Here is a 23749-nt window from a genome sequence, read left to right on the forward strand (position 1 = left end):
GGACTGACAGCCAGGGGCCCTGAGGGAGGCAGGACGGGAGGCTGGAGTAATGGGGACATGACAGCTACTTGCTGAGAAAGCAGCAATGGCAGGACCTGGTGATGAGTCGGGGCTCTGAGTGCAGGAGAAGTGTCCCTGTTCTCGGGCTGGGCTGGCTGCGTGGGCGAGTGATTTGCACAGTTACACACAGGAGAGTTGTGTGCTAGGTTTATCCCTCTGCTCTCACCGCCTTTGCATTAATGATTATAAAGGGGGCTGCACAGTTGTACCCTGCTAATCAGGTAGCAGCCCTGCACCCAGGTTTCTGTCTCTAGCCAAGAGATGCATCATGGTGCCAGTGACTGAAATGAGAAACAGAATAATTCATTTTGTTTTATGAGGGATAGGTAGACAGATTTCAGGTTTTTTTTTTTTTTTTCTTTCTTTTTTTTTTTCTTTTGTTCGTCTTGTTGTTGTTGTTTTGGTGTGTGTGACGCTGGGGATTGAACCCAGGGGCATTCTACCTCTGAGCTACATCCCCAGCCTGATTTTTTTTTTTTTAATTCTTCATTTTGAAACAGGATCTCACTAGGTTGCAGAGGGCCTCACTAAGTGGCTGAGGCTGGCCATGAACCCAGACCCTCCTGTCTCAGCCTCCCAAGTACTGGGGATTACAAGCGTGTACCACCATGCCTAGCTCAGATTTCAGCTTCATGTGAAACTTAGGTACCTCTGTGTCATCAAAGGAGAGCTATTCAATAGCCTGTCAGAAACTATGTAAAAGCTGAGTGTGGTGTCATCTGCCTATAATCCCAGGACTTGAGAGACTGAGACAGGACGATCATAGGTTTGAGGCCAGCCCCAGCAACTTAACAAGACTCTCAGCAACTTAGCATGACCCTGTTTCAAAATAAAAAACAAAAAAGGCTGGGAGTGTAGAATGCTCCTGGAAAAAAGGTAGGGGGAGGAGGAAGAGGAAAAGGAGGAGAAATCGAATGTAAATATCTAGCAAGGTTGCTGGGCCTGCTGGCTCACACTTGTAATCCCCGCACTTGGGAGGCTGAGACAGGAGGATCGCACAGGTTTGAAGCCAGCCTCAGCTACTTAGTGAGGCTCTCAGCAACTTAGTGAGATCCTGTTTCCAAATAAAATATAAAATAGGTCTGGGAGTATAGCCTGGAAGTAGAAAGCCTCTGGGTTCTACCCCCAATACCACCAAAAATAAAAAATAAAAAAATCCTAGCAAGGTACAAGGCTAGAGATATAAATACCAAGGGTGGGAGCCAAGACCGTCAGTGGAGACCTGGATATGGCCGAGCATGTGCGGAAGGAGATGAGGCAGAGACAGTACCCCTGGGAGCACCCATGCTTATGGAATCAGGGAAAGACAAGAGAAGTGGAAGAGGAGTCTAAACCCTGTGGGAAGAGTAAAAAGAAGGAGGGAATGATCAACTAAAGCATGTACCACAAAAAGGTCAGACACGACCACAGTGAGAAAATGTCCATTGCATTGGGCATTTAGTGGGTTGTGGCCTTTAACAACAGGATCAGCGGGGGAAGCCACGCTGCGGAGGAAGCAGAGGACCTCACACAGACAATGTGGTCAGGAGCCTGGGCTCTGATGTCAAGGGGAGAAGGGTATGTAAGATAAAGGTGAGGCTTGTGGGGTTTTTGCCTAAGAGGAAATCAAGCAGGTCTGTATATAAGAACAGTAACCTTAGGAGATGAATGGAGGGCACACTTCTATAGAAGAGAAATACAAAAGATACAGGAGGCATTCCGAGGTCAGTAAGTTCATGGATGGTGTGGTCAAAGGTAAGTGACATACACACTCTGCCCCCTGCACAGACACCTGCGAGGTTTAGAAACCTCCTTATTCTCTCAGTTGTATTAAATTTACTAAGGATAATGAGGTGATCAGAAGAGCAGTCAGACTTTCAAAGACTGTCAAAGGTGACTGGGAAAGACATTGGCCAGGGATGGTTGTCTCGGAGGGCTTAGCTGCTATGGAAGCAGAGGCCAGCCTCCGGAATGGTGTTTACAGTACGTGTGGATGAAAGCGGTAAGGTGAAACTATGATCCAGAGTACCAAAAAATGAACAAGGAGGAGACAGGTATGGCATTTATATATATATATATATATATATATATATATATATATATATATATGATATATATATAGTATTAATTAAAAGATTAATGAATTAAAATATATATTTTAATCTCTACAGATTCTCTGTTGCAGTATTAGGCCCTCACAACAGCTTGGGCCTCCTCAGTGCTCCCTGGGCCACCCGGCCAGCAACGAGGATCCTAAACACCAGCAGAGGCAGAATCTGCCCAGGCTGCAAGGGCAAGTGCCCATCTGGTGAATAATTAAGGCCTTGCCAAGACTAGAGGCCCCTGCCTCCCAAAGACGACAGTTCACTCTGTGGTCTAATGATTAAACTTTCCTGGGCCCCTATCTCACTGCAGCTAAGTTAAAAACTGACCAACTAGCCACTTAAACCCTTCTCCAGATGACTGGAAAACAATCAAAATCTCACAACTTGACTGGCTACTAACTATACTCCCTCATTCCAGGCACTTGGGTGAGATCAGGACTCAAGAAAGCTCAGAGTCTAGCTCTATCCATTGTTAACCGCAGCGGAGTGGGGCTAATTCACAGACAGAACAGTGGGGTCTGCTCCAGACCCTCTTTTCCTAGCCCATCTCCTACCCCCAGAGATAGGTCTTTATTCCACCTATTTAGTCAGGAAGCCCACACACACAGTGCTGTTAAAGACCCTTCATTAGGGCCCTCACCCCCTTTACTTGTTTGCAGTGGAGTTCCTGGCTAGAATTGTCCAGACTGCATTTTCTAGGAGTTAGGGAGAAGTGTTTCTCATGCATGACCTCTAGCTCCCAGGCTATACCAACTCTTCCACAGCCAGATGGGAAACTCAGGCCATCATCTGTATTCAGGTATGAAGTTGGTTTTTAAGAAACAGAATTCAAGCCAGGCTCAGTGGCACATGCCTGTGATCCCTGTAAGTGGGAGGCTGAGACAAGAGGGTGGCAGGTTCGAGTCTGACCTTATCAATTTAATGAGATCCCGTTTCAAAGTAAAAATAAAATAGGGCTGGGGTGTAGCTCCGAGGTAGAATGCCCCTGGGCTTAATGCCTAGTATCACAGGAAAGAAAGGAAGGAAGAAAGAAAGAAAGAGAGAAGGAAGGAAAGACAGACAGACACGAGTTTTAGCTCGAAGGGAGAATGCCTCTGGGTTCAATCCCCTGTACAGGAGAAAGAAAGAAAAAGGGAAATTAATTGGCTAATTCTTTGCTATGACCACCTGGGTAGCAGAGACTGTAGGTAGCGGAGACTTGGTGCCGAGCTAAGGCGCGCACAGAATGCGCAGTGAAGTGCAGTTTCCCTGCCTAAAGGTGAAGAAGACACTGTAAACGTCACGCCCATCCCAAGCTCCAGCTCTTTGATACTGAAGTCTGGGGGTGGGGATGGGGGATTCACCTTCTAAAGAACAAACCCAACAAACAGGTCGACCCCCTTTCTAAGGGGTTAAACCTTCTCCCAGCTGGCCGGGTGCAGTTGGTAGCCTGGGGCGCTTTTCATGACTCACGTCTTACAAATGTAAAGGTACGAGTCGAGGTAGGTCCCGACTGGCCCCTCTCGCTGGGCGATCCCAGCACCTACCTCGGAGACCAGCCCGAACGCCTCCCGCCCCTCGGCGCACGGCTCGGGAGCGCACCGATGGCGGACCTGCCATCCCACGCCGGCGACGGCCAGCGCCAAAACCCAGAAGAAGCCTCCTTAAAACAAAAGAAGCGCCCTAGGGGGTGGGACCCGGACCTCACCCCCTCCTGGCCCAGTTGTGGCCTCCCACACGCCGGCCCCCTCAGCCCCTGCTCTCCCTGTGCGCATGAGCAGAGGCGCCTCCCTCGGTTCCTCCCGAGGCTAAACTTTCTAATTCCCTTCTTTGGGCTCGGGGTCTGCGAGGAGCGGCCGGAGCGCACGCACGGGTGAGGACCACTAAGTGGCGGCTGGATTCCCCCCTTCCCCGGCCCACCCTGCTTCCGTGGGAGCGGCAGGAAATGGAAAGGCCCCTCTCCTTTCTCAGAGCCCTTGCCTTTCCCCTCTCCACCTCTCCAGAAAGGAAGACCAGAAGAAAAGGCAGGCAGCTCTGCGGGCGTGCTCTCCCTCCTTGGCCGCGTCCCCTCGGCTGCAGGGGCTGGATATGGGGCTGCTCCGGCTGTTCGCCTTCAGTTTCTTGGGTAATTCCGAGGCAGCGGTGGGCGAGGGGTGTGCGGGGGCAGCGGGTCGGAAAACCCGAAAGCCATTTGGCCCCTCTTGGAAGGGAGCCCGGGGGATCGGGAGCCCGACTGGTTGAAAATGACGTCCCTGGGATTGAACGCCTCCGGCCGCACCTCGGTGGTGGCTGGGGACGGCGCACGCACGCGGAGGGCCCCGGCCCCGCATCCCGGCTCTGCGCCCAGGCTCGGGTTCTTGGGGGCTCCCGGGTGGATTGCTCCGGGCTTGGCACCTTCGGCCAGTTGTTTCCTAAGGAGCCGAAGACGGGCTCCTTAGGCTGGCGGGGCTGGCCGGGAAGGGTCCCATAAAACCCATTGCCCTGGACCGTGCGGGGGCCGAGTGCGGGTACCTTCCTCGGAACAGATCGGGCCATGTGGCTTTAATTAACCATTGCTGTTTGTCTCTGGGTGGCACCAGAACAGCTGCCCTGGGTGGGTTGGTTTTTTTTTTTTTTTTTTTTTTTCGTTTGGTTTTTTTGCTTTGGAATGGAGAAACGTTGAAGTCACTCCAGAGCTGCAGGGACTGACGATTCTCTCCTGGTACGGAGGAGCAGAAGCGGCATCCGCCGCGAGCCCGGGCACCTCGCCGGCACCCAGGCGCCCGCGGCGACCCTGGAGCGTGCACGCGCGCACGCGCTTGGGCCCCACGCGCACGGATTCCCAGCGCACACTCACCCACGCGGGGGGCGCACAGGCACCGGTGCCCGCGCCCCGGGCCAGGCACGTCGAGGTGGCTGTCGTGCGCGTCCCCCTTGGAGCCGGGGTTGCCTTCCTGGGGTGCGTCGGGATGGGTGAAGACGTGGAGTGGGTTCCCCAGGGGCGATGTGGTCTGCCGGCCGCTAGACCAACCCTGCTGAACCTTGGTGACGCGCCCAGGTTTCGTTCAGTGCCCTTTTCTCCGGCCCCTACCTCCCCCGACTCTCTTTCGCTTCTCTCTTCATTGTGCCTTTGCTTTCTCCTAAATCCACTCTCCCCGCCTCCTGCATTTTCCTTTGGCTTCGGCCCGCGCCCCTCCTGGCCCCCCAACCTTGCTGCCTGCCGCTCCCGTAGCCTTGTGCGGAGCCCGAGTGCGCGCTCAGGAACCCGAGTTCAGCTATGGCTGCGCCGAAGGCAGCTGCTACCCCGCCACCGGCGACCTTCTCATTGGCCGAGCTCAGAAGCTGTCGGTGACCTCGACGTGCGGACTGCACAAACCTGAGCCCTACTGCATCGTGAGCCACCTGCAGGTGAGGGCGGAGCCCGCTGCGCGCGCCGCCTGGGGCCCGACCTAAGGCGCACGCCCAGGGGACTCGCATCCGGCCAGCAATTCAAATAGGAAGCGCAGCCGGCCCGGAGGCCTGGGATTAGGCTGTTTGTTCTCTCTTTCGCCCCCATCTCAGTTTGCACAGTTGCATCCGCCAAATATTTCCTGCCTCGCAGCCACCATCAGTGTTAAAAGTCGAGGGGCCGCAGACAGACCTGGGCGCCTCCTTGCGCCCTGCCTGACCCAGGGGTTCCAAAAGCCCTGACTTTTTTTTTTTTTTTTGTCTGTCTGATTTTTTTTTTTTAATTTAAATCTCTCTTTTTTGGAAGTGTGCATTAAAGATGGTTTATCCACTGCTTATAGGGAGCAGTTATTTGGGGTTTCCCCCCACGTCTTTGGCTCTGGTAAGCGTGTATTCCAAGGATGCTTTGAGAGTGAGTTTGATCACTGAAAGCGTTTTTGTTTCCTGGCGTGGTGCCCATTTACCTCCATTAGAGATTAGGATCAGATGCTTCCTTTTTCAAAATGCTCTGGTTGCCATGGTAGCTGAGAATGGAAGACCAAAATGTAATTTCAGGGTGTTCGCTGTTTCTGAAATTTTAGGTTTCAGAGGTCATATTTATAGAAAGTCAGAACGAATGGAAAAGACAAGGTATAAAATACCCAGAATCAGAATCCTTTCTCTTGAATTTTTTTTTTTTTAATGTGGTACAAGGGGTTGAACCCAGAGATATTCTACTTCAGAGCTACACTTTCTACCCTTTTTAAAATTTTTGTTTTGAAACAAATTCCTAGAACCTGTGACTCTCCTGTCTCTGCATCCCAAGAACTGGGTATACAGGTGTACACCACCATACCCGGCTTCCCCAACCCTATTTTATTTTTTATTTTGAAACAGGGTCTCACCCAGCCAAGCACAGAAGGAGAAGGTACATATGTTTCCTCTAATATGCCCAAACTAGGGAACCTAGAGGATACCAGTGGTACTCCAGATAATGGAGGGGAAATACCAGCAAAGCTAAAATGGAAAGATAGAGGAGGAGGAAGGCTGAACTTGATTAACGAGGGTCCACATCCAAATATGTGTAAAATTATGAATATGGCATGGTTACCCGGGACAATCATTGTTGGGAGGGGGGAAGGGAAAACAGGGTTGAGAGGGGGGAGCGGGCATCAAGTATAGTTTAGATGTATACCATTTATGTTCAATAAAAAATTAAATAAATAAATAAATAAAAAAGAAAGAAACAGGGTCTCACTAAGTTGCTGTGGGCCTCGCTTAGAACTTGTGATCCCCTTGTCTCAGCCTCCCAAGTACTGGGATTACAGTCATGTGCCATCATGCCCAGCTCTTTTTCTCAGTTTTTTAAAAAGAAGGCTGATAAGCCGGAAGCAGTGGGGCACACCTGTAATCCCAGTACTTGGGAGGCTGAAATAGAACGATGGCATGGTTGAGGCCAGATTCATCAATCTAACAATACCTTGTCTCAAAATTTAAAAAAAGGGTGGGCTGGGGTCTAGCTCACCCTAGGTTCAATCCCCAGTAACACACACACACACACACACACACACACACACACACACACACACACCTGATATCTTTAGCCTCTAGTCTCATATGTATGGCAAGTTTGTAACTGCCCTTCACCAGGAGGGAGGACAGTGCCTCCTGTGGTTTGCCCTGCAGATGTCTTAAAATGGAGTCACTTTTCAAAGCAGAAAGCCCTTTATAGAGACCTGATAAATTCAACTGAAGGAATGTGGTAGAGTGAATTCCACTCATTTGCTTCCAGGTTTATACAGAGATGTCTAGACTGCTTCCTCCTGATTAGAGGAAGGCTATAATTAAACTTTTTTTTTTAAGTTCTGGTAATTGTTCGCCAGTATTAGTTTCCTTGACTCCAAGTTAATGAAAGCAATTGATGTTACCTATTCTAATATTAGCATTTGCATTTTACCTAAACTGTTGTGCTAATAGCTCCTTCAGAGGTCAGGACATCCTGTAAATGAATCACCAGATTCTGCAGTCAGCTTTGACCAGAATGAGAATTGGTCTGTTTGTCTTAAAATCAAGCAAAGCCAGACTCTCGGTTTTATATGATTAGCCATGAAATCATGGCATGTTTTTCACAGATAAGGGGGCCTGAAGGAAGAAAGGGGCAGTCACACACTTCTCTCAAACACCCGGTGGATATAGAAACTCAGGCAGAACGCTTTCGGTCTTGTTCCCATGAACCCCTGACTTTTGGTCTTTATTTTTTTTTGAGGGGAGGGGGATGGTGATAACACATCTTGCCAGTCTCTAAAGCCTTATGAGAAGAAGGTAATAACTAAATAAATACAAATATAAGAGTACACTCTGTCAATTTTAGCCCTAGGTGTTCTGAGAAGTTCGCAGGTTAGCCTGGGTGCTGCCAAGCTGCTGTTGGGGCAGGGTAAAAGCTAAAGCATCTCATTCTGTAGATCCCAGAGCCTCTCCGAATAATTTTGCCGAATACTTATTTTCTGCCTCATTTGGGTTTTAGAAAACCAGGCCAAATGAATTGCTGTTTTTTTTCTTTCATTTTCAGCTTGCCTGTGTCAGCAGAAACTCTAAAACCTCTTTGCGTTTTACTTTAGAGTGAGCTTCTCTAGCTATTTATTGAGATTAAGGTTTAAGCCTAGACATTAGATTTTGATTAAATTCGTACCTTATGGTGGCAAAGCCCTCTTTCATATTTGACCTTGAATTTGCAAGTAAGGAGGAAATTGTTTGGGAGGATATTTTAGACTCCAATGAGTTAAGTAAGTCATTAAGTAGATTTAGTACATTCATCTTTACTGAAGCTAGTGGTTTGATTGTTTTTCTTGTGGGCTTGATGGTTTTTGTTTGTTTTACTGAGATTGCTTCCTAGACTCATGAAACTAATTTGTTTTCAGGAGGACAAGAAATGCTTCATATGCAATTCCCAAGATCCTTATCATGAGACCCTCAATCCTGACAGCCATCTCATTGAAAATGTGGTCACTACATTTGCTCCAAACCGCCTTAAGATCTGGTGGCAATCAGAAAATGGTATGTGGCTGGTATGGGAACAGGTTTGGTGAAGTGTGACTTGGGAACCAGGATGGGTTTACAGGCTCCTGGGTGTTGGTAATCATCTTGGCTTCTCTGTCCTGTAATTATGGCCTGTGACAGATGTATTGCCTGGAACACTAACTTTTCCTGGTAAAATCTGATACTTCTTCCTAAAGCATGTATTCCTTATAAGAAAGGGGCCTTTCATACTAGACTAAAGGAGTGTGCCATAGCCCTCATCCTGCGGGGACCTTTGGGTTGTGGTCTGTGCCGGGGGCAGTCAGGGAAGGGCGTGGGAAAACCCTTCATACCTCAGACACTTAAGATCTCCTGCCTTCCACAGGGAGCAGTTTTCATTTTTATCAACCCTAAAGGAAAAGGCAAAACCAGAGCCCCCTGACCCCCGCCTTCCCTCTAGCTACAGAAAGTTTCATAGTAGTAGCACTAATACCATGAAATAAACATTCCAATGCAATTTTGCAGAGAGTGTGCTAATGTGGATGTGACCCATTTTAAGCAGTCTCCCCAGCAATTATGTGAATCCAGGCACTTTTCCTTTCTTTGCCCTTTGGGTTTTAGCTAATTATATTAATCAAATATAATGTTACTATTGCTCTGAAACTAAAGCCAACTGAGTATCATATTTGTTCAAAATTGAAATTTAGGGAATAAAGGTCAAGTGAGTGTGTTAATTAATGATATACCAAGCCAGATGCATGCCTGAAATCCCAGTAACTTGGAAGAGACAGGAAGATCGCAGGTTTGAGGCCAGCCTCAGCAATTTAGCTAGACCATTTTCAAAATAAGAAAATAAAGTAGGGCTGGGGGTATAGAACTTCTCCTGAACCCCAGGTTTAATCTCTAGTACCACTACCACCACCACGACAAAATGTATCATTAGATCTTGAAAAAAAAAAAAAAAACAGCTGGGCATGGTGGCACACGCTTGTAATCCCAACATTTGGGAAGCTGAGACAGGAGGATTGTGCAGATTCGAAGCCAGCCACAGCTACTTAGTGAGACCTTTTGCAATTCCGTAAGACCCTGTTTCAAAATAAATAATAAGAAATAGGGCTGGAGGTGTTTCTTGAGGTAGTAGGTCCCTGGGTTCCATCCTCAGTACCGAAAAAAAAATAATAATAATTAAAAAAAATAGGTCCGCGTGGTGGTGCATGCTTGTAATCCCAGTTCCAGTACTTAGGAAACTGAGACTGGAGGATTGTAAATTCACAGCAGCCTCAGCAACTTAGCCCTCCTCAACTGAGTAAGACCCTGTTTCAGAATAAAAATAAAACAGGACTGGGAGTGTAGTTCAGAGATAGGATACCCTGGGACTCAATCCCCAGTACACACACACACACACACACACACACACACACACACACGTGTCCCCTGCCTCCGACACACACACACACACACACACACACACACACACACACACACACGCCTAGCTATAAAAGATCTGACACATCTGGATCTTTTTATCCTGTGCTTTGTGGTGCAGAGTCATTTATCCTTCTATAAAGAGGACCCCCTTAATATCTTTACCGTAACTCTTCAATTGCAAAGTTTTTCTCGAAAGCCACATCTAGGGAGGGTTATTTGTTCACTGGTTGGCCTTGGAAATAACTGGTTACAAATTTGAGATGGATGTTCAGAAAACATGCATTATTTAAATTAATTCTCATAGAATTAATTGATCATTCTCACAGGAGAATGAATATTTTGGTTGGTAGTTCAGTATGAAAGAAGTTTCTATAATTCTTAATCCCAGAAGCCTTCTGAAATGGCATGGTGTGGATTAGGAATAGGGACAAGGAGCATCTCCTGACCATTCACGTTCTTCCAGTGAACCGGAAAGACAGTTAGTTAGAAGGAGTCTGGACATTGGAAGCAAAACTATCCCCATTTTAGTTGATAGACAGTAAAATCATTTCTCAGATGATGGAGTCCTAGAGCAAGGTTTTTCTTAGTTACATCAGGAGTTAATCAGTTCTACAGCTTTGAATTTTTAGGACAATAGAATACAAATGCCAGAAGGCTTTTCCAAACAGAGGAGCCTGAGTTCTGGTCACGAGGATTAGATGAGATTAGACAGAACTCAGCCTTTAGAAAGTCACTGATTGCCACTCTACCTTATCATCTTTCTTGTTGCTGACGTTCACCATTAAAGACTTTCTCTCTGAATGGGATTTTTATCTCTTTTTGCGTGCTTTGCACAAGTTTTGCTTATCCGTGGTGGTAGTAAATTGTCAAGTGTTCTGACCCCCAGATGTGCTTGGAATGTGTACCCGCTTTTAACTGGTCCTTCCTGGTGATCTGTTCCTAGATCTGAAAGATCAAATACACTGTTCACCGTAAAAGAATAATCTTGTTTCTCTTCTCCATGGATTTTTCTTCCTGTATTAAAAAACAAAACAAGGGGGAAAAAAAAAAAGAAAAAAGAAAAATCTGAACCATAGCGCGTATCAGGCTATCGATCCAAATGGAATGTGCTTTGGGGGTGCACGTGGCAGGGTATGTTCTTATGTTACAGGAATGGTGCTAGCCTTGCTTTGTACTTTATTTCACTATCTTTTAACTTTGAGCAAATATCATAGGCTTCTCAAAAACCTGGAAGAGGAGAGAAATAAGTTGCTTAGCTTACATTTCACTCAGAAATAAGAGTCCAGCATTGCTTTGCAATATGTTTCTTTTTAATAAGTTAGATAAGTTTCGTGAGTATTATCACAGTGTTTTTCTTCAACATTCCAACTAACTCATATCCGTTCCAGTGACCACTTTTTCCCCTTCAATTGACTTGGCAATTTTCCAGCAGGAGGGTTTATTTCAAAAGGTCTCTCTGATTTCCTGAAAATACATTAGCCTGTGACGTGATTCATCCTGACACATTCCTGTCTTCTCACTTTTAAGAGTTCTTTTGCTCTGGAAAGTGGACCCCAAAGCCTCCTTCCAACCTCGGAAACATGGAACAGTTTCCTTGACCAAATGGGCAGGCTAGGGGGACTGAGCGATGGGGGAGGTGCTTCCCACCCCTGGAATTCCAGTGGCTTTTTAGTGTGTTCACGTGGGGCCCACTGACCCCCAGGGCACAGTGCAAAGGCTCATTTGTTTGTTCAGGCTTTCCCCTGAAAGGGAAGATGTTAGTATTTGTTCTGGGCTAGTCTATTTATTTGACTGGTTCCTTGTCTCTCCAGTATTGTTTGTAGAAATGCATCCAAACGTCGCCCCATCGGGAATAGGGTTTTCTAAGTTGGCGTGTAACTCACATGTGTGGTAGACTCATTTATTTTCTTTGCTGCTTCACAGAGAAGAGTATTTGTGTTTCTGTTGGAGGAAGATTATGTCCGGGGGGTTTAGGCTCCAAGCTGACCCCCTGGGTGCACAGGAAGTGCCCCCTTCCCTTCTGAGAGTCCCTTGGCCGAGAGGGCTGGGACGCTGTCCATGTCTTCCTGAGTAAGAGATGTCTTTCTTGACAGCATGGAGAGGCATTTTGCCAGATGTCTTGTTCCAGAAAGCAGATTCAGTAAGTTGAACATTGGAATGATTTGTGGAAAGCTAAAGAATCATCCTGACTTGGACATCACCATCTCAATAAGTACAAAGGATTATTATTAATCTTTTAATTTTTAACTTCAGCGTCGGTTTAAGACAGAGGCAAAGAGCATTTCCATGAGAAACCTAACGATGGTTTAAGAAAATAGTCGCAGCTGTTCCCAGATGTTCCTAGAAACCTTACCATTTTCTTCTTTATATTTTAAAAATCTCTTATAGGTGTGGAGAATGTAACTATCCAACTGGATCTGGAAGCAGAGTTCCATTTTACTCATCTCATCATGACTTTCAAGGTAAGAAATCCGTAACTTTCTCACGAACTTTCACATGGGAGCTCTGTGTGATCTCTCCTTTCCAAACGAATGTCTCTTAGGAGTTGGCTATAAATTGGAACAATTGAGTGACTTTGAAAACATGGACATGAATAACTACCTTTGACATATCCTCTCTCTTCATGCCATGAGAGAGAGCCGCTGTGGTTAAGACAATTCAACTATAAAGTTTTAATTAGATGTCTCTCTATTTCCTCATAGTGAGAGGCAGCCTTGACTCACTCCCAAGCCACAATAAAACATCTGGACAGTAAATCTCCGACCCCATGTGTTTATGCTTTAATGCCGAGTTTGGTAACTGAAAAGGAAGGGCATTATCTTTACTTTCCAAGGTTTTGCAGACTTTGTGGGAATCGTTTTGCAGTTCCTTAAGAAATATGTTCGCCTTCTTAAATGCACATTTTCTCAGCATTTTTCTTTTCAAGATGCAGAATGACTCTAGGGCTGGGGAATGTCTCTGCACAAAGTCCTTTTGTTTCATCTTTAGCAGCTGCCTGGAAATGACACACTTCACATGACTTAAAGTACATGTTAGCGCACATAGAACTCATAATTCGCATATTGCTGCCTCGATTAGAATCACTCTCGAGTAGTTTTTGGTTGCACTTGGGGAACTTATCTGCACCCTCTTAGGTGAGGAAAAGGTGCTGGGGATAGGTTTCCTATATGGGCCAGGAGCCATGAAAGCCTCGCTTGTGTCCACTATCAAAGCCTGGGAGGCCCCTGCAGCAAGGGTGGGAGTGGGAGTCAGAAAGCGACTGGAGGGACACTGGGCCAGGCGGTTCCCAGGCCTGTGCTCCTCCTGCTCCTCCCCCTTGCTCACCCCCAAGTCACAGTCATGAGCCGCGGAACCAACCAGCCACTGGGGCGGGAAGGCTGCTGCTGACACCTGATACCAAGTGCCAGAGCGGACCAGAGGGCTGCCAACTCAATAACTCATCAGAGGCCCCTGTCACCAGCCTGGTCCTTTCATGGGCCACATACTCAACCTGGTGGCTAGGTTGAAACTCAGCCACACCTGAGGCTGTTGCCTTCATGTCATGTGATACTAAAAATATTCAAAACTGCATTATTAATGCGGAAGGTCCTTTCTCTTTGTAGAGGGCATCTGTTCACACACACGGACAGTCTCAAGTTCTTTCCGATTCAAAAATCCTTTGGGTACATATTCCATGGCTCAGTACTCATTCAAGTGACTACAGTAGGCCCCGAAATGAAAGATTCTACACACAGGCACAAAAGGTCCAGCAGAGCAGGCAGTAACTGAACTCACATGTGAACAGTGCACACGCTGTCGAACTTTAGCTTAAGGGAGAACTTACCCTTGGGGTTCTAGCTCCAATAAGAAAAACGACATGCCTGGGGTTGGGCAGACTTGAGTGTGAATCCTCAGTCCACATTTTACTGGTGTGTGTGACCAGAGCCACCGCTTTTCCATTGGTAATATGAGAAAAGGAGCCAGGCATGGTGGACATACCTCTACTCCCAGCGTTTGGGAAGCTGAGATGGGAGGATCACAGGGTTGATGCCAGCCCCAGCAACCTAGCCAGCCTATAAAGCAACCTAGAGAGATCCTGTTTCAAAAAAAAAAAGGGGGGGGGTTGGGGTATAGCTCAGAGGTAGAATATCTCCAAGTTCAATTCTCAGAACCACCAAAAAAAAAAGGGGGGGGGGAGAAGAAGGCCCAAATCATGGGCTTCTGTGACTGACCCCTCTGCTCTGGGAATACTGCTCAGACATAGAGCGGACACTGGGTAGTTTTTGTAAATACTGTACTTTAGCATGGAGGAGGGTGATATTAATTTTAGCCTGGGATAAAAGAAATAGTTTCCCAAGGAGAGGACTGGGTCACACTGGATCTGGGCCAGGAGGAATGAGCAGGATTTTAGTGGGAAGAGAGGGAAGAAAAGCCCTTCGTGGCAGAGGAGACCACCCGAGAGCCAAGCGGAGGTGATGGGACAGCCAGGCAGGGTCACTCAGCAAGTGCTGTGTGTGTGATTTGCCTCGAGCTCCAGGAAGCAGAGGGAGGAAAGGAAAGTTAAGAGTGGAAAAGCAGATTTGAAGTCAGAGGGTCTTAACTCCTTGATGCGGAGCGTGGACTTTACTGACAAGAAATAAGGCCTGTGTTCCAGAAAGCACGGACCATGAGGAAGTGGAGAGGAGGCCTGGGCTGTGAGAAGACAGCGCAGGCTGGTAGGCTGTGATTGAGGTCAGGCTGATGGAGGTCTGTGTTAACGAAAAGGCAGGCTACGCTTCTCACCTACGAGGGACCCCTCTTCCTGCAGTCCCAGCGGTCCCAGCAGTATCGCAGGTTGAGTATCCCTTATTCCAGATGCTTGGGACTGAAGTGTTTCAGATTTTGGAGATTTTGTATTTTGAAATATTTGCCTAGGCCTTATCAGTTGAGCATCCCTAATCCAGAAATCCAAGATCGAAAAATGTTGCTGGGTGTGGTGGCGCGCGCTTGTAAACCCAGCATTTGGGAGGCTGAGACAGGAGGATTGCAGTTCATAGCCAGGCTCAGCTACTTAGTGAGGCCCTTTGTAACTCATTGAGACCTTGTTTCAAAATAAAGAATAAAAAATAGGGCTAGGGGTATAGCTCGGAAGTAGAATGCCCCTGGGTTCCACCCCCAGTACCAAAAAAAAAAAAAAAAAAAAAGGAAAGATATATCCAGAAATCTGAATTTTTTGGAGGTTCAGGTCAGCACTCAAAAAGTTTTGCATTTTAAAAAACCGGACGTGGTGGCACACACGTTGGAAGGCTGAGACAAGAGGATAGCAGTTTTCGGCCAGCCTCAGCTACTTGGTGAGGCCTCCTGCAACTTAGTGAGATCTTGTTCCAAAATAAAGAATAAAAAATAGAGCTGGGGGTATAGCTTGGAGGTAGAATGTTCCTGGGTTCCATTGCCAGTACTGCAATAAATAAACAAACAAACAAATAAGTTTTGTATTTTAGAGTATTTTAAATTTCTGGATCAGGGATGCTCAGCCCATACTTGGAAAGCTTTTCCTATCACATGTCTGCCCTTGCTGCTATACGCCCATACCTTCTGCTGCTACTGCCTTTGAGAATTGGTGCCCAGAGAGGGAGACTCTCTTTCAGGGCAGGCTCTTGGCTGCCTTAGAATCAAAGGTTGACCCCTGAAAGCAGAGAAAGAGAAGAGGCAGAACAGCCACCGAAGGAGAAAGAAGAGTCCAAAACCACCCAGAAGTTGAAGCCAAGTGACTAGGAAGTCAGTGATACCATTAACAGTAGTGCAGAGGAAGGGACCCGAGGTTGTGGATGAAGACCAAGAGCATGTGTTTCTTCGCACCCATGTTTGCATGGAGGTGGCTGGTTAGGTTTTCCTGGGCTCGCAAACACGTTTTGCACATGCTCAGTAGGTTTTTGTAAGGAGCCAGGTGTTTCCAGACTCTTCCGTTGATTATACATTCGGAGGCAGCTGAGCAACAGCGCGAAGGTCGAGGGCCAAAGCCAAGAGCCTGGAAAGGCTTCGTGCCGGAGGTGAAATGTGTTGTTCCTGTTTCCAGCAGCTTCTTAATTCCACAGGAAATTGGATGACTTGTCAATGGCCCTCTGGGACTCAGAAGTTTCCAGAAGGGGGGAAGAAGGAAATGTAGCCAGGACTGGCTTCATCGCTTTTCCTCTCTGTTCTGTCTTGATGTGGAGCCATCAAACCAGCCATGGCCTCCCAGGCTCTCCCCAGATCTGGCGCCAGGAGGCTGCCCTCATGGGACTATGCCAGGCCCTCTGACACACTTAGTTCTGATAGACACTGTCTTTTTCTCTCTCTTCTCCCTTTAAAAATTTAGTATAAGCTGGGAGCAGTGGCACATGCCTGTAACCCCAGTACTTGGGAGACTGAGACAGGAGGTTTGTAGGTTCGAGGCCAGCCTCTGCAACTTAGTGAGACCCAACTTACTTTCTTTCTTTCTTTCTTTCTTTCTTTCTTTCTTTCTTTCTTTCTTTTTTCTTGTGGTGCTGGGGATGGAACCAGTGGCATTCTAACTCTGAGCTATACCTCCAGCCCAATTTTTTATTCTTTATTTTGAAACAGGGTCTCACTGAGTTGCAAAGAGCCTTACTAAGTAGCTAAGGCTGTCTGCAAGCCTGGATCCTCTGGTCTCAGCCTCCCAAATGCTGGGATTACAAGCATGTGCCACCACACCCAGCTCTCTATTTCAAAATAAAAAACAACATAGGGCTGAGGTTGGGGTAGCTCAGAGGTAGAATGCTTCTGGGTTTGGTCCTTAGTACCATGCATGCAACCAACAAACAAACATTCTTAGTCTAAACTTTTCAGTTTAATGATCATTATCCTCTATTCCTGGACAGGTTAAAAAAAAAAAACAAAAGTAACGTAACCACCTACAAAAATGTAATCTTTTACTTTCTTACCGTTGACTCATTTTATCAGAGAAAAGGGCCCTGGGGATTATTAGGAAAACAAAAGGAAGATTGAGCCAGGTGTAGCAGTGCACACCTATCATGCCAGTACTTGGGAGCCTGAGTCAGGAGGATCGCAGGTTTGAGGACAGACAGCCTCAGCAGCCTACTTAGAGATCCTGTATCAAGATAAAACATTAAAAAAAAAAAACTAGGACTGGGGGTGCAGCTCAAGATAGAATACCCTGGGTTCAATCCCTAGTACCCTGTGCAGCACACGTACACACACACACACACACACACACACACACACACACACACGCACGTGCATGCGCGTGCGCGCGCACGTGCGGGCGGGTCTGGCATGTGCTCTGCATCACCACCATATTTCTGTCCAGCGCTCATACCTTTATCCAGGTTCTCCGGGCCGCCTGAACTTCCCTTGGTCTTCCCTGGGTCATGCGAGCGTGCACCTGTTTCGTGGTTCATCCTGCTTTTCTTATTTCTACTTGTGTCTCTTATTTCTCGTGGGTCACACCCCCTCAGTCTTCATCGTGTGATTTTGAGCATTCCGTCTTTTTTTTTGGACACACGCTTTTCACTCTCTTTTATGCCCTTAGCCAGAGAGGGAGATAAAGAGTTTTTTCGTCTAATTAAGGCTGGATTTGGATCTCATGGCTGCCCGTAACTGTCACGTCGATGAATGTCTGTGAGCCGCGGTATCCTCGTCTTTATGACACACGCTAGGAGGGTGTATTGGTTTCCTAGGGCTTCCATGACAGAGTCTCTATCACAGGCTGGGGGCTTAAAGACCACACATATTTTCTCTCAGTCCTGGGGGCTAGAAACCCAAGATGCAGGTGTGGACAGGGCAGGTTTCTTCTGTGGTTGGCTTGCAGATGGGTGTCTTTTCCCAGAATTCACGTGGTCTTCTCTCCATGGATGTGTGTCTTCATTTCCTCTTAAAAAGACACCAGTCATTTTGGGACACAGCCCCCTCCCAATGACCTCCTTTTACCTTCATTATCCCTTAAGCACCCCATCTCAAGTCGTGTGTGGTGGCACACACCTGTAATCCCAGTACAGCGGAGGCTGTGACGGGAGAAATGCAGGTTTTATTCTGAGACCCTGTCTCAGAATAAAAGAAATAAAAATATGGCCAGGGATGGAGCTTGGAGGTAGAATGCCCCTGGGTTTAATACCTAGTACCACAAACAAACAAAACAAGAAAACTGTCTCCACATAGTGACATCTTGGCGTATGGAATTAGATCTCAACCTAAGGATTTGGAAGGAACTCAGCTCAGCCCACAGCAGGAGTTAAATTGAATCATGTAATTAGCATTGCTGGCACCACTGTTTTGCTTGGTCTAGCCTCTCACTGATGCATTTTCCTGGAGCAACATCCTTGGCTCTTTTTATCTTGTCCTTTGCTGCTGCTTCTTCTTCTTCTTCTTCTTCTTCTTCTTCTTCTTCTTCTTCTTCTTCTTCTTCTTCTTCTTCTTCTTCTTCTTTACATATCACCTACTTGAAGGTTTCAAATATTATGTACGTGCAGTGATGCCCAAATCCGTGCTTCAAGCTCTATTCCAAAAACTGAGTGCGACCACTGCTTCCCCATCCTGTGTGTACCTGGCGCATGTGATACCCAAAACCAAAGACACTCACTCCTCCAGAACACCCACCCAGCACCCAAGCTCAGCACCTTGGGATCTAATTGATTACCTAGTATAATTTAGTATATTCTAGCATCATTACATTTCCAGAGAAATAGATTCTATCCGTTGCTATTGCCTTTTTTTTAAAACTTGATTTTCCTGTATCTTGTTTTTTCTATGTTCAATCACTTTGCCACAAGAGTTAATTTCCTTTTTTTTTTTTTTTTTATCAGTACTAGGGATAGAACCGAGGGATATTCTACCTCCAAGCTACACTCCAGCCCTATTTTTTATTCTTTATTTTGAAACAGGGTCTCACTGAGTTGCAGAGGGCCTCACTAAGTAGCTGAGGCTGTCCACGAGCCACGATCCTTCTGTCTCAGCCTCCCGAATGCTGGGATCATAAGTGTGCGCCACCACGCCCAGCACTAGCTGTTCTTTTCTGATTGATCAGAATTAGATTTTGGAGAACCAATGACTTTTGCAGTTTTGATCCTTAATTTGAATAATTATGTGGGGGTTGCCTGGGGCCCTGATTCCTGATTCCCTGGTACCCATAATTCTCTCGCCTTCCTGCTCACATCCCCCAAACTCAAAGAAAGAAAGATGCAGGTAGCGCTCTCATTCTTCGTATTCCCAGGTCCTCTGCCCTGCCTCACTACTATCAATTCTTAGAACTTTTTCATCACCCCAAACAAAAACTCCGTAGTCATTAATAGCTCCTCGCGCATCCTTCCTACTTCCCCCGGTAACCTCTAGTCTCCTTCCTATCTCTTGAGTATCCCATATATTTCAAGTCAATGGCATCATATATTATTTGGTACTGAGAAATGAACTCAGGGCATTCTACCTCTGCACTACACTCCCAGCCCTTTGTATTTTTTATTTTTAAACAGGGTCTCTATGAGTTGCTGAGGTTGGCCTCAAATCTGCAATTCTCTTGTCTCAGCCTCTCAAGTTCTAGGATAACAGGGGTGCTCCACTGCACTCTGCTAGAATCATATAATACTTGAAATTTCCTGTGAGTTATTTCATTTGGTATGAAGGGTTCGTTCATGTCATAGCAAGCATCAGAATTCTCTTCATTTAAGGTCCATCCACGCTGCAGCAAGTATCAGAATTCTCTTCTTTTGGCTGAGTAATATTCTATTGTATACATTTACCAACTCTTGTTTATCCATCTACCACCTGATAGGCACTTGGGTTGTTTCTACCTTTTGACTATGGTGAATAGTGCTGCTATAGACAGTCATGTACAAGTATCCGAGCCTTGTTTTCAGTTGTTTGGGGGTACGTGTCTGACAATGAGCTGGGTTCTCTAGCTTCTTAGTTTCTCCCTCGAGTTCTCGAAGCCCACTCCACGTGACTCTACTATGATGTTTAACACGTTGTACTGCAAATTTTGTACGTTCCTCTCTGCACCTCATTGGACTATGCATAGCACATATACCACATGGAGGCCACAGTCTGGTACCAAGTAAGCGGCCAGACACCTATTAAAAGATCACACAAACAAACGAGAGAGCAAGCCCCCAAACTCAATCATATTGTGGACACGGGGACTAAGTGCACCAACATTTGCTTGCTGTTAAAGCCTATTTGTAATCGGATTCTAAAGAGAAACATCGACTAATCTCACAGAGTGGGGGAAAGTGCAAAATTTAGAGAGTGGAGACTTTCCTTACAAGAAGAGGCTCCTTGGGACAGCTTAAAGTATTTAAAACCCAGCCACAGTCTGAAGTACCAACCACACGCAGTCAGGGTTTGTGGCACAGAGCAAGCGACACTTTAATCTGGGATTTGAAAACGTACCAATTGCCAATAAGAAACATCGTGTAAGATTTTTTGCTCTCTGCTTTTAGACATTCCGTCCAGCTGCTATGCTGATAGAACGATCATCTGACTTTGGGAAAACCTGGGGCGTGTACAGATACTTTGCCTATGACTGCGAGAGCTCCTTCCCAGGCATTTCAACTGGCCCCATGAAAAAAGTTGATGATATCATCTGTGATTCCCGGTATTCTGACATCGAACCCTCAACAGAGGGAGAGGTTTGTTGGCTCTTTTGTTTTACAGTCTACTTGTAAGTCTACTTTTTGATCATTGCAAAACTACCAACCACTCTTATATCTGTTTTTAGGTGATATTTCGTGCTTTAGATCCTGCATTCAAAATAGAGGATCCTTACAGTCCAAGGATACAGAGTAAGCTTGTTTTCAAATAAAAGTTTGGATGGGAAACAGCATTCATGGAATGAGTATTACCTAGAGCACTGCTTCACAGAATCTAAATATTCAATGCCAAATCCACCTTCCTTCCTCTGCAGTACCCTCCCAGGAGCTCTTGAAATTACCAATAATGAGCCTTCACTGATGGGAAAGACATTTTGATAAGAGTAAAAGATTTATGTCACAAGGACTCAATTATGTTGATCGTCCTGCCTTTTTATGTAATTGCTCAGTATATTGATTATAAAGTAAGCTCTTATAACAAATTGTGCCAAAATATAGTTGCTTAAATAAAATTCAAGTTTATTTTTCTTTTATGAAATCAGCTGGAGGAATTTTCAGAAAAGAAATATACTCAGTTGCCATCATGAGGCTTTTCAGATAAAATGCAGGATGAAGTCCAGTTAAATTTGAGTCACAGATAATTCTTTTTTTTTTAATGCAACCATATCTCATATAACATTTGTGAGGAGTACAAATGTTTTCCAGGTAATATTTTTGGTTAGTATATATATGTTCTGGGTGATATTTGGGACATACTTATATCAAAAACGATGGATATTTGCAGGTCAAATTTAATTTAGCATTCTTTATTTTTATTTGCTAATTTAGGTAACCTTAGCTATAAGGCCACCTATCTTTATCCACATGGGTAGAGTTAGACCACCACCACTATGTCTTGCTATGTCCTCATCCCAATCTGTCGAGGACAAGCAAATTTCACTTAAAGATGAGATGTGGAATTTATCCGTGTCACTTCGATTCACAACACATTGGCCACAGGGGTCACGTGGAGACACTCGGAAGCGCCTGTAGCTAGGTGGCCACGTGCTCTGCCCATAAGGGCTCATGTCAAAGGAAGATGGGAGGAAAGAATGCCGAGGGGAAATCAGAGAGTGCGCCGTGCTCAATATACTCGATGAGGGGAGGGCTGTATTTCTATTTGATGGATGAGTAACCCGGCCCTCAGTCAGGGAGCATACATAACAGTGTAATGTGGCTGTTACATGACTTGTTACATGTCTTTCACTCACGTGTTACAACTCTCACTTCAGAGCTCTTTCTGTTGGTCAGGATTACATTGTGACAGTCTGGGGAGACAGAATGTGCAATAGTTAAAAGAATGATTTGGAGTTGGACTGGGTTTAACTTCCATTTCTATCATATTGTAGCCATATGGCCTCAGGCAAGTGATCTACTTGTGTGGGGGGGCTGATTGATTGATTGATTGATTATGTGATCCTGGGGATTGAATCCAGAGCCATTCTACCTCTGAGCTAAACCCCAGATTTATTTTATTTTTTAAATTTGGAAACAAAGTCTCTCAGAGTCGCAGAGGTTGGCTTTGAACCTGCAATCCTCCTGTCTCAGCCTCCCAAGTACTGGGATTACAGGCATGTGCCATCACACTTGGCTTTTTTAATCTTTAAGTGGAAACAGTAATATTGACCTTAGGGTTTGTTATGGAGAGAAAATGAGTTGTTGTATAAAAATGACCAACCAAAATGTCTGACACATAGGAAATGTCCGGTAAGTTGAAGCTGCTGCCGTTGGTATGGGTATTGTCACCGTCGGCTGTGGTTTGGTTCAGTCTTGCACAGAGCTGGTCCTGGATGTTGCAGTGAAAGGGTGGGACCGTCTCCCTTGCCACGGAGGTGCAGCTGGTTGGGCAGAGGCAGGGTGGGTTCTTGCTGATTGTTCCCAGCTGTGCTTGGCCCTGTTTTTAACCAAGGCCTCATGGAAGTGCCAAGCCTGGAGCATGGAAGAATAGTGGAAGAAACCCAGGGAAGATTGCCAGAGAAGTGCTGCTTCCCCACTTAATTTTACATGTGGTCCCAGACTGTCTCTGATCCGTAATTTACTCATTTATTCTATTGTAAAACAACTATCAAGGGCATGTCGAGCTCTGTGCCAGTTTCTGAGTGAGCCATGAGGCCGTCATAAACATCCACCTAGGCTCCGGGAAAAACACCTCCTGAGTCCCTAAGGAGACTCAGCTGCCTCTTCGTAGGTGAAATTTATGGGGCTTAGAGAATGTGCTGCTTTTATACCTTCAATTCTCTTGCCTGTCATTGTTCAATGGGATCAGAAAACCTCTTTCTGTATTATGGAAGCATCCATGTTCGCAGTTCATGTCTTAATTTACTTTGTAATCCAGGGAACAACATTTCTGTAGTCCTCTCTGTTTTTAAGGCCGCTGAGCTGCACTTCAAAAGTGGTCTGCCTCTCAGAGCAGCAGTCAGCCTGAGGCTTAGTTGTCACTAAATTTGGCAGGAGAGAGTGGAGCATATTTGCTCTTCTGAGAGCTTCCACGAAGATCAGGTCAAGGGTTTCTAAATACTCCAGCCGCCCTTCACGTTTGGTACGTGGCCCTCCTCAATGGCGCTTGTGTTCATTTCGTGCACAAGGAAACGTTGGCATTCATGACTGCCATTCAGCTCCGTAGGCTCTCTGCTTCATTTTTTTGATTTTACAAAGAGCCTAAGTTTACTGCTTGCCCTTTTGCCTTTCCACCCCCAGCCATTTCTGTAGTCTTCATTGTAAGTTATGCATATAAGTACATTAAGTTGAATTTGGGCTTTGAAAGTATCTGAGGCACTGGCCACTGCCCTTTTTTCTTGCATTGTACGTTGTAAGCGTTGGCATAAATGAAAGTAAAGCTTCAGAACGATTGCAGGCCACAGAGCTCAGTGAGGGGGCAGATGGACTAACCAGTCTCCTGGGATCCGCTTTGACAAGAACAACTTAGTAGTTAATAAAAGCCATGGTGGAGAAGGTTGACTAGCTCTTGGTTTATCTAGTTATTGGAGGATATAATTGAAGACCAGCTTCTGTACTGAGTATAAATATATAGATCTAGGATGAAAGAGGAAAGATAAAATAAGAGAAATTGAAGCCAGCCTTGGTGGTGCATGCCTGTAATCCCAACACTTGTGAGGCTGAGACAGGACCATTACAGGTTCAAGGCCAGCATGGGCAACTTAGCCAGATCCGCAGCAACTT

The 23749-nt window shown here is 46.0% G+C and overlaps 1 protein-coding gene across 1 annotated transcript in view; it reads left to right on the forward strand.

Moving 5' to 3' along the window:
* Nucleotides 1-4211: 4211 nt before the first annotated feature.
* Nucleotides 4212-23749, forward strand: part of LAMB1 (laminin subunit beta 1) — a gene marked incomplete at both ends in the record, with an annotated part of 87423 nt that continues 67885 nt past the window's right edge. The window contains 6 exons of the mRNA XM_080700858.1: nt 4212-4248; nt 5335-5510; nt 8447-8582; nt 12360-12433; nt 20381-20569; nt 20659-20722. Coding sequence (XP_080556984.1) covers nt 4212-4248; nt 5335-5510; nt 8447-8582; nt 12360-12433; nt 20381-20569; nt 20659-20722 — 676 coding nt within the window. The remainder of the gene's footprint in view (nt 4249-5334; nt 5511-8446; nt 8583-12359; nt 12434-20380; nt 20570-20658; nt 20723-23749) is intronic.

Source organism: Muscardinus avellanarius (assembly GCF_963383645.1).
Source record: "Muscardinus avellanarius genome assembly, chromosome: 9".
In the NCBI taxonomy this organism is placed as follows: Eukaryota; Metazoa; Chordata; class Mammalia; order Rodentia; family Gliridae; genus Muscardinus; species Muscardinus avellanarius.